Genomic DNA, 13,504 nt, shown 5'->3' with positions numbered 1-13,504 from the left:
GGTAAGTCTGGAGGAGGTCAAAAGAAGAAAACAGTGGAAGGCAGGGGAAGCAGTCTCTGTCTCCGTCTCTGCCCTTGGCAATAAAAGGGTATTTCTCTCCTTTCTTCAGCTCCTCATCCAGTGAAGGTGAGTTAATCACTAACCAACTATTGCTTATTCTGCAACAAGAAGGGGTGCTTCGTGGGAAGTCAGAACCACAGGGTTGTGGGGAGCCCTGTGCACCCCAGCCAAGGGGCTTTCCTCTCTGTTCCTCAACTCTGTTAGGCCAGTCTGGGAGCAGAGTAGACTGATAGCTTCTTAAGTTTGGAATGTTTTTGTGAAGACCAGGGCTGAGATGCATATTTTTTTCATCTGCCTATTTCGGTTGGATAAGCATATTTTGCAGACAACAAGAAAAATAAAATAGGTTTGTTTTGGAAATTTCCATCTCTGAGCAATTGAAACTGAGTTGTGATTTTGAAAAGGAAGAGTTAGAGTACAGGGAGTTAAAAATGGGGGATCACCCAGGGGAGAAAATTGCCTTAGTTTCTCCATTGCATTTCCAAAAGGAAATTTTCCCCTGGCTTTATCAACTCAACGGCTATCTTTATTTAAATAAAGGGTGCAGTGTGTGTGTGTGTGTGTGTGTGTGTGTGTGTGTGTGTGTGTGTGTGTGTGTTCAACAATGGTACCGTGATAATGGAACTCTCTGTGGACAAGCGTGTAAGGTATGAGGTGTGCTAGGTTGTTGTAAGGGAATGTGAGGCTCAGAAAACTCCAACTCAGACTACCAGTTCATCTTTGGAAAACCCACGGATAATCTAGTTAAAAGGTTGAGTTTATTTGGATTCAACTCAGTTAATGTTCCAACTTTGCCTGCTATTAAACACAGAGACTGGCAAACAGAAAGCCGCTCACTGGGCTGTGCCAGGACCCCACCCACATTAACATTGCACGGTAGTACCTTGAAACTGATAGGAGTTCTCAGTGGGGCTCGGGCCAAAGTAGGGTGGCGGAGTCCACAGACAGAAGAACCAGACCACTGTGGTGGCTTGGCTTTGTCTTCCTCCAGGTGTCCCACCTGACAGAATGTGTGGCAGGTTTACCTGCACAAGGAAGCTGGATGTCAAAGTCAATTCAGAGTAGCAAGTCAGCTCTCCATTATCCACCTTGCGCAGGGAGGTGTTAACATTCTGGTCCCTAACTTCGCCTCTTTTCCTCCTGCTGCAGGAAAGAGCGAAGTGGGAAGACCCCCGTGCCAGGCTCCCAGGGCCTGGCACCTGCAAGCCCTGAGCAAATGTGGGTTTCCAGTCCTGGCGACTGGAGCTTTCAGTTTTAGCTGAGCCCACACCACAGAACCAGGCCACCAAACTTACTGACTAAGGGCTGCCATCAGGGGTGAACTTGTCAGTGATAAGATAACCTGCAGTGTCAAACAAAGCTCTTCTGTGCAGAAGATAGGTTGACCCACCCTTTGCCTCAAACCCACCTGTGAAATAGGAGATTATAACGTTGACTAAACACACTCAGAAACTTGGCCATGTGCTCATAGAGAAGCATACACACGCAGTGCAACTTTTAGTCCTCTTGGCATTTTGCTTAGGATGTTCCCCAGCCCGAGGCATATTTCTGGGTAGTCAGCAAGAAGGAGAGACACATGGTCTGAGAGAAATAGGAAATCTCTGATTAGTGGGGAGAGAAGTTGAGCTCTTGAAAGATGTGGGGGTGGGGTCACGGGAGGAGGGTGACAAGGGGGATTTGGGCCTGTTTAGAAGGTACAGAGAGGCCAAAGAGGAATGGGGCTGGAGCCCTGCGCACCCCCGCTCGCCCACCCATGCCAGGACTCCTCATGCTCTTTATTTACTTTCCTCCAAGACTTGGCTGGTTTCAGTGGAGTAGTTAATGTTTAATGTCTTTTGCACAGGTGGCCCTGACTATAGGCTGTGCGGATTTCATAACCCATTTCCTCCTCCCCTCAAATCCTCCAAAGAGGTCAAGGGTTAAAAGATACCAAACTCTCACCTTGAGAGTTTTGCTTGTTTCTCAGGCTTCTTATCAGGTAGGAATACCTCAGGTTTCGATGGCTGACCTGAAATAGTCCCCAAGTTTCAAGGTTGTAAAGTTGGTGGAAGGAAATGCAGCATCCAGGTCAGGCCAAAGTGGTGAAGGAGAGTGGAAGGGTGGGACAAAGAGAGGAGACTCTTTTTTTTTTTTTTTTTAGATTTTATTTATTTGAGAAAGAGAGAGTACAAGCAGGGGGAGCGGCAGAGGGAGAGGGAGAAGCAGGCTCCCTGAGGACTCCAGGATCATGACCTGAGCTGACGGCAGACGCTTAACCGACTGAGCCACCCAGGCGCCCCAAGAGAGGAGACTCTTAATGGTTCTGGCTCTTTGGATCAGAAAATGAGGCCTGGAGACAAGATGCAAGCGCCTTAGAGCTCATTTGGACTTGGTTTCGGGTTCAAATTCAGCTCTGCAAGGATTCCCTAGTGCCTGATGACACGATCTTCCGTGACATTTGGTGTCATTTGTTTACTCTGGAAATATCTGTCGTGGGGGCAAAAAGCTGGCCTGGAATCATAAAGCGGAATCAGATGATTTCGAGGGTTTAAGGTGTGAAGTAGAAGGAGAAGGGTGATCTTAGGGCTTTTAGTGTATAGTTAGGGGTGGCTGATGACCCTTCTTTAGGTCCATGGCCCTCTTGCTTCCCTGGAAGGGCTGCAATCCACATGCTTTTATAGGTCATCCCCTGTTTCCCTTTGGAAGGGGAAGTGGAAAGAGCCCCAGATTTCCCATCTGTCAAAGGAGAAAATATTGCATCTTGCCTTAATTATCAGGCTATTTTGAAGATCTCATTAGCATATCGAAAGCACTCTGTAAGCTATACAGTGCTATGTGGTTTTGAAGCAGTGCAATTCATACTGTTTCTCTCTCTTCCAGCTACTTTAGTTACTTCCAGCTACTTAGTTCCAAAATGGGAGTGTGGTAGGTTGCCCCGGGAGGAAGGAGAGGCTAGCTAGCTACCATACAGTCCGAAGAGTACTTAGAAGGACAAAGGTAGTAAATGTTTTTGAAAAGAAGAGGCAACATCTGGTCACCCATTCACAGAGAATATTATATTAACTACAGTGATTAATACAGTATTAATAATTACTGTATTAATTACAGTATTAATAATTAATAATTATGATTTTACAGAAATATTTTAAGAAAACTAGAGCCAAAAACTAGACCCTTGGATTTACAATGACTACTTGGAAACCATGCCTTTGCCTTATAAGTTTTGTTTGCACCATGCCTCTTAGGTGCTCATAAATGTTAGTTTAACTGAAGCATTGCCTCAATTCCATTGAGCCATATATCCTCAGGGAAATAAAATACGTAGGAAAGAGTTTATAGTAATAGGGTAAAAGCCAACAAAAAAGAGGTCTTCCAACAGCTTAACTCAATAGTTACTAGAACAGATGACAAGTTTATTTGTCCAGCATTTTTTGAGTGTCTTCTGTGTGCCTAGGCTTATGAGCAATGGATCTCTTTGACTGGAATGGCCTCAACCCTACAGAATGTTAAGAATGAGTTAGTACCTTCTGGATCTAAACAGTCATGAATGGAATGGATGGCTGAGGTGACTGATTTCCATCCATATGATTTCTCATGTTTCTGTTTCTTTGGAGTTCTGGGGATTGGGAAAGTAACCTCATGAAGAAACCTGAAGGACTACTTTACCCGATGTTGATTTATTGCTGGGCTTCTTTGGCGTCTCTGTCCCCTCTGGTCCTGTCTCTATCTCCTGAGAGGGTCTGGACACTTACGAACTCCGTGTGTCTGGCTCACTGGGATTTTTTCCTCTTCTTTCCCCATTGTTCTGCCCCTCCCTACCTGCCCCACTTGCAGGCCTCCCCCAAAGCAGGAGAGGAGCTCCATGAGGCCGCGTGGGTTATCGGCTCTGCAGGGTTGGCAGGCTGACTCACCCAGCACAGCCCAAACCTGACTTGGCTCTGGAAGGAGTTATTAGCAGAGGCCGAAGGGACAACCTCTCTGGGATCCAAACCCCAGGTCCCAGGATCTATTTCTATTTATAGAAAGTTTTCCTAGGACATTTTATCTAGTATTGGGAGGGTAGGAAAGGTGGTTAAAAATATAGCATGGTGTCACAGGAAAAAGAGGGATTCAGAACCGGACAAACTGGATTCTGATTTTACTCTCCCCAAATTCTCAATTTGACCTTGCAACTGTCTTTTAAACTAAATTCTTCCAGGATTTCATTTTAACATAAGAGTGTCACCTCTGGCCTTTTCAGACCTTGACTGAGATTTTCAGAAGGAAGATAGTACTGCCTTCCTTTGCTATAACTGTTGGTACAGTGAACTGGAAACTTTTTTTTTCCCTAAGAGTTGGAGGCCGGGGGGGAAGCTACGTAGGCGATTTCTCTTGTTCGTTTGACAAAGTTTAGGGAACTTCACTGGAAATAAACACAACATCGAGGGGTGGTGCTCAAGAGGGAAACTGGGTTTGTGTCAGCCTCTGGGCTCATGTGCGTGCCTCCCAGACTGGGGAGGTGATTGATGGTGGCTGTGGGGGTGGGCGTGGGGTGATGGTGATGGTGTTGGCTCGGCTGGCAGCTAACTGATACTGCACAATATGTTTTATGTGCAGTATATCAGTATTTGTTCCCGACAACCCTATGTGGTTGGTACTATTGAGGACCCTGTTCCTTCTCTCCCATTTAACCCAAACCCTTCTTTTCTAAACTCTTGTTGCCTTACTTCAGTTTGTTTTGATCCTAGATGGATCTTGCCTTTTTCTTATTACAAGAACAGTAGCAGTTCTTACCTTATTCATTAAGTATTTACTACCAACTAAGCTGTGCTAACTGTTCTCATTTAACACCACATTCACCCGATTTAATGAGAAAAACGGAGTCGAAGAGTAACTTGCCTCAAGTCACATAACTGGAAATGGTGGAAGTGGGATTTGAATCCAGATCTGACTGCCTCCAGAACCCCTGTACTGTTTGGAGTGATGGAAATGTAGGTTAAGCCCCCTGATTCAGAGAAAGAAGGCCACTAGGAGCGATGGAATCTCCTTTCTGACTAGACTGCTCCCGCCCCCACCCCCTGCCAGGCCCTCCCCACCTGCGCTAAGTCCACCCTTCTGCACGTGCCCGAGCCCGCTTCTGTGTCCTTCCACGCAGGCTGGGAGGTTTGGGTGACGGCTGTTCACGGCCCCGTCCAGCTCTCTGCTTGCTGGGCGTCCCTGCCGCCACGCTGCTCCAGGGCTTGGGCAGAGCCTTGCCAGAGAGCCTCAGCTCGGCTCACACGTGGCTTTGATTATTCTCTTTTCAGGCCGGCTTGGGACACTCTCCACCTCCCTCCACTTCCCCTCTGGGAGCCCTTTTCACCGTATCCCCGCACCTTGCTTCGGGCGATGCCCCAGAGGGAGCTGTGGCCAGCGGGGCCTGGCTCGGAACCCGTGACCCGCCTGCATCGGCAGCTGTGACAGCATCATGAGCACCACGTCCACCCGCTCTGGATCTGTACGTACTCCTGGTCCTGCCGCCTGGCCGGCTCTCTGCACGCCCACCCCGCCCCACCGCTGCCCGGCCGGGCCCACCACCGGCCCCACTGCTCCTCCGCTTTCATCTTCCTCCTCAGGGAGTGAATCACACCAGTTGGTATTTCTCCTCTGATTCACCCTGGTTTTCTAGAGAATAAGGTGGGACCGCCCCAAAGAGCAGGAGGACAGATGAGACTTGCTCCCGGTTTTCATTGATTGGGGACTAAGTTGAGGTGAGAGCGAGGGCCAGTGATCTGAGCTCCTGGTGGAAAGGATGGATGGTAGATCCCTGGAGCACAGGTATTCCCGAAGTCTCCTGCAGCAAGCTACATTCCTTTTAGGAAGATCAAAGAGAAAAGAGTGATTAGGAGCCTGGGTTCTGGAGCCAAGCAGGTCTGAATTCTCTACCTATAAGCCGAATGGCCTTGGGCAAATTACTTAATTTCTGTAAGCTTCAGCCTCCTCAATTTTTGGGTGGGGATAATGTAAACACTGAATTCATAAGGTCTTCTGGGAGAGTACAAGACATGCATATAAACCACTTAGCACATGCCTCTATGTAGAAAAGAAATAGTCTATCTCTATGAGCAGCGATTCAGAATCTTCCAAAGTCATTGTGTTTAACAGTGAGTGTGGCATGTAGTAAATTGTAATTTTTCTGGGAATGAATGTAAATCTCAGTTGCCGTAGGCTGATGTGAAAGAGTGAAGCCTGCCGTATGTCCAAATGTAAGCATGCCTTTGTTCTTGCTGTTCATCACGTACATAATAACCCTTGAGAATTTATACTTTATTGCTTTATATCCTATAGAGGTACTTGGAAATTTAAGGATTATAAGGATCTCTACCAAATGTCAAAGATGTTTAATATAGTCCGTGAGTTTTGATATGTAAAAATTGAGTAGAGAAAGCAGTGCACACACACACACACACACACACACACGCACTCCAAAGCGCCCACAATCTGCATATCATTTCTTTTTGATCTGAGATGATGGGACCCCAGAGACATCTTTCTGTTTCTGTTAGGCTGAGGCCAATATGAGCAGTTACATACTACTGGACACAGAATGTGGCAGGGATTAAAGGTTTTCAAAGTGCATCCTCCACAAAGGAGAAATTCAAAGTTAGATTATCTTTGGCAAGGCTATTTTAGGAAGAAAAGGGCAGTACAGAAGATTTTGTTCAGGGAACCCCTGGAATTGACTTCAGGACTTCCAAGGGCTATATGTGGGGCTTCCTTTGACATGTAAGCCTCACTTTTGTCAACTGACAGATGGCTCTTTAGGAGCCAGGGGAACTGGTAGGGTTATTCCGAAAACCATCTCCCAGGATATATTTAGGGCTGTCTCAAAATCTTCCCTGGCCATCTGAGCGGGTCTGGAGAATATATAACTCTGAAGTATCTCAAATATCAGGAAGAGGGTTGAGATACACGCCAGGAAGGGACTCAAGCCAAATTTCTTAGATTTCCATTTGCCCTTTTGGTTTTCCCTTCAACCTTCAATTTTAGAGAGTGACTATTCTCTGGATCTTGCTGGCCTTGTAGAACATAGGCAATAACCATTTAAAATGGCCATAACACTTTTTCCCAAATATCCCTATATGCTTTTTCATCATGACAATCATTTATCTAATATCTACTTGATATTTCACACGAAGTTGCTTTCTCCTCCTCCCACACCCATCCAGTTTCTCTCCCCTCCCCCCTTCAAGTTAATATTTGCTTAAGAAATGCACACTTATTTGAATGTTAGCCAGAGCCAAATGCCATCAAGAAAGTAAATACACAAAGGAAAAAATCCTGTATGGAATGCATTTCAAAGTCAAGTATAAATTATTTAGTAAATGTATCTGTGGCTAGTCATGCCACTGTTCCCATTGGCCTGACAGCCAGTGGTTGGCGGCAGTTTCTTGTTTGTCCTCATACTGTCCTTGACATAGCAGATTACGGATGCAAAAGTCCTTTGAAAAGTTAAAAACAATACCATTCAAGTTTAAGGTCAAATCATGATGTTGTCCATGTCACTTAGGGCTAAATCAGAGACACACAAAGTGAAGCGCTTGACACAGGTCACACAGAGGAACTGGAATTAGAACCTGGGACTGCTTCTGATCTGTTCCCCTAAGCCTTCCAGCCAGGACTGGGCAAAAAAGGTCAGTTGCCATCTGGCTGCCTGGCGCTGGGTGCTAGCGGGCCAACAGCCCGGCAGTGTCTGCCCTGTCCATGCCTGCAGTTTCAGGAGGCAATCCCTGCAGTGCACATTTGCAGAGAAGCCTCTCGGAAAGGTTTCCAGCTCTTCAGCATTCCTTCATGTTCTCAGCCCCACCAGTTTCTGTGGAGCTCCCTCTCACAGCTCCCTCTCCCTCTCTGTCCTCCACGCCTCATTCCAGAGTGATAGCAGCTACGACTTCCTGTCCGCTGAAGAGAAAGAGTGTCTGCTCTTCCTGGAGGAGACCATCGGCTCACTGGACACTGAGGCTGACAGTGGACTGTCCACTGACGAGTCTGAGCAAGACACAGCTCCGCAAGGCCCCCGAGCTCTGCCCATAACCCAGCCTGCTCCCCAGGGTAAGAGAGACTGTCTGGGGTGGCACCTCTCGCAAACCCAGGAAACCAGTACATCTTTATGGCGGCTTTGCACCTCGCTTGCCCTGTGCTCTAAGGGTCATGGGCAGAAGGAACAACAGCATTCCTCCCACGCTCCTGGCTAGAATTAAGGTCTTGTCCTGGAGAGGAGGAGGGACTGCTGACAAGCCAGCTTCCTCTGTCTTTCTATGAAGTATCAGAGAAGGCCTGGAGGGAAAAGCGTTTGACCAGCTCCCATTCTTTCACAGAGTGAGTCTGAAGAGACATGACCACAGAGGTGGGGGAGGCATTCGGGGAGCAGCGGGTGGTTGCTCTGGGGACACTGAGTGAGTCTGGAGAGCTAATCTGGATGATCCAGGAGGATCAGGTTGCAAGAGATAAGAGGGAAGCGCTCCTTTAACTTCAGTGGGTGGCAACTCGAGGCTCCTGTGAGAGAGTGTGGAAAGCCAGTAGTAGTGAGGCTCCATAGAAGGGGGACAGGGTGACACACAAGTGTGGCCATGACTGTGGGGCCATATATCCTAGAGTGAGAGGGCACTTGTCTCCCGAGGACAGCCCCACTGGTATCGGGACTGCAACCATGTATTCATTCATTTAGCGAATCTTAATTGACAATGTGTTAGACCCTCTGTGGAGATAGAGCAGTAAATGGGGGCAAGGACTGCACTGCTCCCTGAGACTGAGTCCGTGGCCCAGTGGGCCCGATACACCTGCCTAGCTTGCTGGAAGGAAGGAGCCCATGTCACTCTCTGGTGTGGGGACAGCTGGAGCATCAGGAATCATTCAGGTGCTTATAGAAAGTGAAGGTGGGGGGCACGTGGGTGGCTCAGACAGTTAAGTGTCTGCCTTCGGCTCAGGTCATGATCTCAGGTCCTGGATCAAGCCCTGCTCAGTGGGGACTCTGCTTCTCCCTCTCCTTCTGCCCCTCCCCCTGGCTCATGCTCTCCACCTCCTCTCAAATAAATAAATAAAATCTTAAAAAAAAAAGAGAGAGAGAGAGTGAAGGTGGAAGAAGGCAGAAGTCTGGTCAAATCAAGAGCACATCGGCTATTGATGCTATTCATGTTCAGTGCTTCCCTGGACTCCGTTACCTGGGCGCCCACCCCAGGGTAGCTGGAGGGCCTGTCCTGAATCTCTCCCCAATGCCAGTGTTTCTGTAGATGGTTAGGAAGAGCTCGAGGCAAGGACATGGAGTTATGTGAGGCTGCTCTTGCCCCAACCCTCATGAAAAATTAATCCTCGGCTGTCGGGAATCTGCTTAGTGTCCATCTGTCAGTCTAAATGATATCCAGGCTACAGTGTGGCCCCTTTAAGAGCAAATAATCAACAAAAAACAAAACCCATTGCTAGGTGGAGATCAGAGTTCAGGAATTATTTGCTTTGCCCTGGGCAGCAGGGTTCTCACCTCTGTCTACTCTTCTTTGCCTGTTCTCCGGGACCCTCACAGGATATCCAGGGGAGAAGATCGTTCAGCAAGGACCAGAGCCAAGGAGAGGGACTCAGCCCAGCTCAACCCATCTGCCTGAGCCCCAAGGCCTGGGCCTCAGGTCTGGCTCCTATAGCCTCCCCAGAAATATCCACATTGGCAACAACCAGAACCTCAGGAAAAGCACCACCCAGACTAATAGCCACCGCCCAGGGGAACCAGAGGGGCTCGTCTCCGAGCCTAAGAAAGAGCAGATCAGCCAAAGCTGTGAGGCCAACCAGGCTCCGGCCGGCCCCCAGCCGCCTGCCCGGCAGTTGGACACGGTGCCCATCCCTCCGCCAGAGGCCTTCCAGGACGGCCAGCACGAGCCACGTGAGCAAGACCACCTGCCCCTGGGGCCCCGGCAGCAGAGCCGCGCATCACTCCGCCCCCAGGAGAGAAAGGAGACTTCCTCAGAGGCCATGTCCCAGAGGGCCAATAAGAAAGGCTCGTCGGGGGAACTAGGGCAGCCTCGGCCTCCTCCCACCACGTCGTCTCAGAATGTGAGAGCCAAAGACGCTCCCGTCCCACCAGGGGGGGACCCCAGTGCCCGGCTTGCGCCCCTCACAGCCTCTAAGCCCCGGAAGCTGCCCCCCAACATCGTTCTAAAGAGCAGTAGAAGCAGTTTCCACAGCGAGCCCCAGAACTGGCTGTCCCGCCACTCAGAGGCCGGCCCCGGAGACTCGGGCCTGGCCTCGTCCTCGCTGCAGGAGCAGAAGAAGGCGCGCCGAGAAGCCCTGGAGAAGCTGGGGCTACCCCAGGACCAGGATGAGCCCAGCGCCCACTTAAGTAAACACGCCAGCTCCACCCGACTCCAGGGCCCCCTCCAGGCTCGGGCTCCGGTTCAGCCTGCAGTTCCAGCTCAGGGCACAGCCGCCGTGCCCACTGGAGGAAAGGCTCCAGCCCCAGCTCCAACACGGGGACCTTCTCCGGGGAAGGCCCCGACTCCCACTCCTGCTCAGGGGTCTTCTCCAGACAAGGGTTCAATTCCTGCCCAGGAACCCGCTCCAGGGAAGGCACCAGCTGCCAAATCCATGCCAATTCCTATCCCTATGGCCCCCGGGGTAAGTAGGCCCCTGACCCAGCCAAGGCCAGACCCAGGGCTGACTCTCCAGGAGAGCAACATCCCTGGCCTGAGACAGATGAACTTCAAGTCCAACACTCTGGAGCGCTCAGGCGTGGGGCTGAGCAGCTACCTCTCGGCTGAGAAAGACCCCAGCCCCAAAACCAGCACCTCTCTGGGCAAAGACAAGATGTCTCCTAATGTCTTGCGTAACTCGCGGCCCCGCCCTGCCTCCTTGGGCACGGGGAAGGACTTTGCAGGGATCCAGGGGGGCCAGTTGGCTGACCTGGAGCGGGAGCAGAGCACCAAGCGCCTGTCCTACCAAGGACAGAGCCGTGACAAGCTGCCTCGACCCCCCTTCGTCAGTGTCAAGATCTCCCCAAAAGGCATCCCTGATGAGCACAGAAGGGAAGCTCTGAAAAAGCTGGGACTGTTGAAGGAGTAGTCACTGGCCCCCAGCATAGCCCCACACAGCCCCTGCCTCAGCCCCTGCCATACAAGAGGAGGCTCGGGGTCTTTCCCACCCAACAGCTCACAGCTTGGGCACGAGCGCGCTTCTCTCCAGGGCTTTCCTCTCTCTGAGGCGAAGGGGAGGGAGAGGTAGGTCTCCAGGCATACGCATACGTTTATATTCAGAGTGGTTGTGTCAATGAGTGCCTCCCCAAATCATCCTGAAGGTGATTTCCACAAGACAGTGTGTGTGTGTGTGTGTGTGTGTGTGTGTGTGTGTGTGTGTGTGTGTGTTTACTATAGGCTGTATATTTCACTGAAGCTATTTATATGACGCAAGGAGTCATTGCTCAGAGTTCTGCTTGTGTTGGAGATTTTCTTACCCTGGGTAGAATTCAGCCCAGCCAGAACTGAGGGGACAGGGGTGGCTAAGCCTGAGAAAAAAAGTCAGATGAGACGATGGATGTGCCAGGGGCATTAGGCAGATGCCGGGTCGTATGAAATGTGGGCCTCCCAGAATCCCCGCATGGAAGGAGACTGGCTCCTACCTTGTAGGATCCCTCTCTCAGTTCTGAACTTCCGGACGGGGCCCAGGAGGAGTAGCTTTGTCATCTCCTCCCCCACTCTACCTTCTCACTGTCCCCAGCCCTGAGGACAGGACACATCCCTGTAACTAAAACTCTGTTAACTGGGGGTGGGAGGGCTCTGGGTGGCCTGAGGAGGCAGGGTAAGTGACCACCCAGCACGCTTCCACTGGGGAAGATCCCGGCCCGGGGGCCTGGCGAATTTATCATCGCAAACGGTGCAGTGATCCCTGACGCTGCTGTCCCTAACCTCCTGCTGCCTACCTCAGCCTGCACATGACTGACCCCAGGGCTGGGCCAACCCTGAGATGGAAGTCTAAGCCCTGAGGCTTTAGAAATACGGAAGAACTATTTGAGGCCTTTGTCTCGGCTACTGCATGTAGTTTTGTCTGTTTCTATGGGAAGGCAACCCAGTACATTCTCTGCTAGTTATTCACAGAATATCTGAGCTGGGAAGAATCTTAGACAGGAAGGAGACTCTCATGTCCCACACTGTTGGGGAAGGGAAGCGACTCATCCGTGGTCATTCTGCCATCCTGTAACAGAGCAGGGACCCTGGCTTCTCATTCCATGCTGTCTGCCGCGTCCCTCACACGGCACCCTCAGGATCAGCAGTCACAGTCAAAGGTTCAACCCTCAGGCCCTTCAAGATCCTAAGGTGTCTTCTGAAACATCAGAGATTAAATGTTGCTCAAGACCATATTGAGTGTTGTTTTTCCTACTATGTCTTTGGAAAGTAGCACTATAATAACTCATTGTGAACCCCAATTTCCTGACCATGTTGTGCAACTTGACGAAATGCCAAGAGAGGGTAATAGGAGTGGGGGGTATCGGTTTGTGGATACACGCTTGGAAATGAGGCACAGCTAGACATGACCCCTGTTTCCCCTAAGGAAATAAATATCGTTCACAGCCGTGGTTGGTGCAGAATCCCCAGATGTGAGGGGCAGATAAGGGGAACTGTAGTTGGAAAGGTGCTCGTGAGGTCGGCTGAGCATTTCTGGGCTGCATCCTTAGGGAACCAGCACTGTCAAAGCATAGTATTTCTGAAAATGTTGAAAAAATTAAGGTACGGACAACAAATGGCTGCACCCTGTCATGGTATGTGGGGTGTGGGTGTGACAGTTTCTGTATACACTCTCACACACACACCCAAAATCCTGTGGCCTTCCTCGCCCTGGGTCAGGACCTGGTCTGTCAGAGCTGATAGGGACTCGCACAGCTAGCCAAGCCATTCCTTAATACAGACTCCCCCAAAGAGAGAAGGCCCCCTCCTGGAGGACTGGTTTGACACATGCTGTGTTTGGTTGAACTGCTTCATGTGTGTATTTCAGGAGAACCTAGGAATGATCACTTAATTTTTTTTAATTGCCCTGATTAATAGGGAAACTTGGTGCTACCCATAAAGTAAGACTTGGGAGGAAACCAGGGCCCTCGCATCAACACAGGTGGGTGAGGAGTACCTCCTCTTAAATCCTCACTCCCAGGTAAAGGTAATTATTTCTCCAACAAAACATACTACATACAGCTTGCCTTCTCACTCTGCATCCTCAGCCGGTGACATGCCCATTCCCCCAGCAACTCCCTTCCTACTTCCCCAGGTCTTTGCCCTCCAGAGGGCATGTTTTACTCTTAGGATGGTCTTTGGGATTCAAGAATAGGATAATAAACCCAAACCCAGCTGTTCTCATTTTGAAGAGGGGCAAGGGAACCCAACTAGGGACATTTGCCATCCTGAAGGTGAGGCTAGACCGACAGAAGGAGTTTTATCTATCCTCTTTTAGCCATATAGGATTGCTCTTCATTGGATGGAGGCGA

The 13,504-nt window shown here is 50.0% G+C and overlaps 1 protein-coding gene across 1 annotated transcript; it reads left to right on the top strand.

Annotated features, from left to right (window-relative positions):
* On the top strand, positions 1-12,405 carry C10H1orf116 (chromosome 10 C1orf116 homolog). The gene is given in 5 exon segments (XM_027614106.2): positions 1-126; positions 5,325-5,463; positions 5,465-5,515; positions 7,929-8,106; positions 9,572-12,405. Coding segments are annotated over 4 exon segments (1,812 nt in total). The 5' UTR covers positions 1-126; positions 5,325-5,406; the 3' UTR covers positions 11,098-12,405.
* The last annotated feature ends 1,099 nt before the right edge of the window (positions 12,406-13,504 follow it).

The sequence above is a fragment of the Zalophus californianus genome, chromosome 10 (assembly GCF_009762305.2).
Source record: "Zalophus californianus isolate mZalCal1 chromosome 10, mZalCal1.pri.v2, whole genome shotgun sequence".
Taxonomy (NCBI): Eukaryota; Metazoa; Chordata; class Mammalia; order Carnivora; family Otariidae; genus Zalophus; species Zalophus californianus.
Note: the sequence above shows the minus strand (reverse complement) of the source record. Positions and strands in the feature narration are given on the sequence as shown.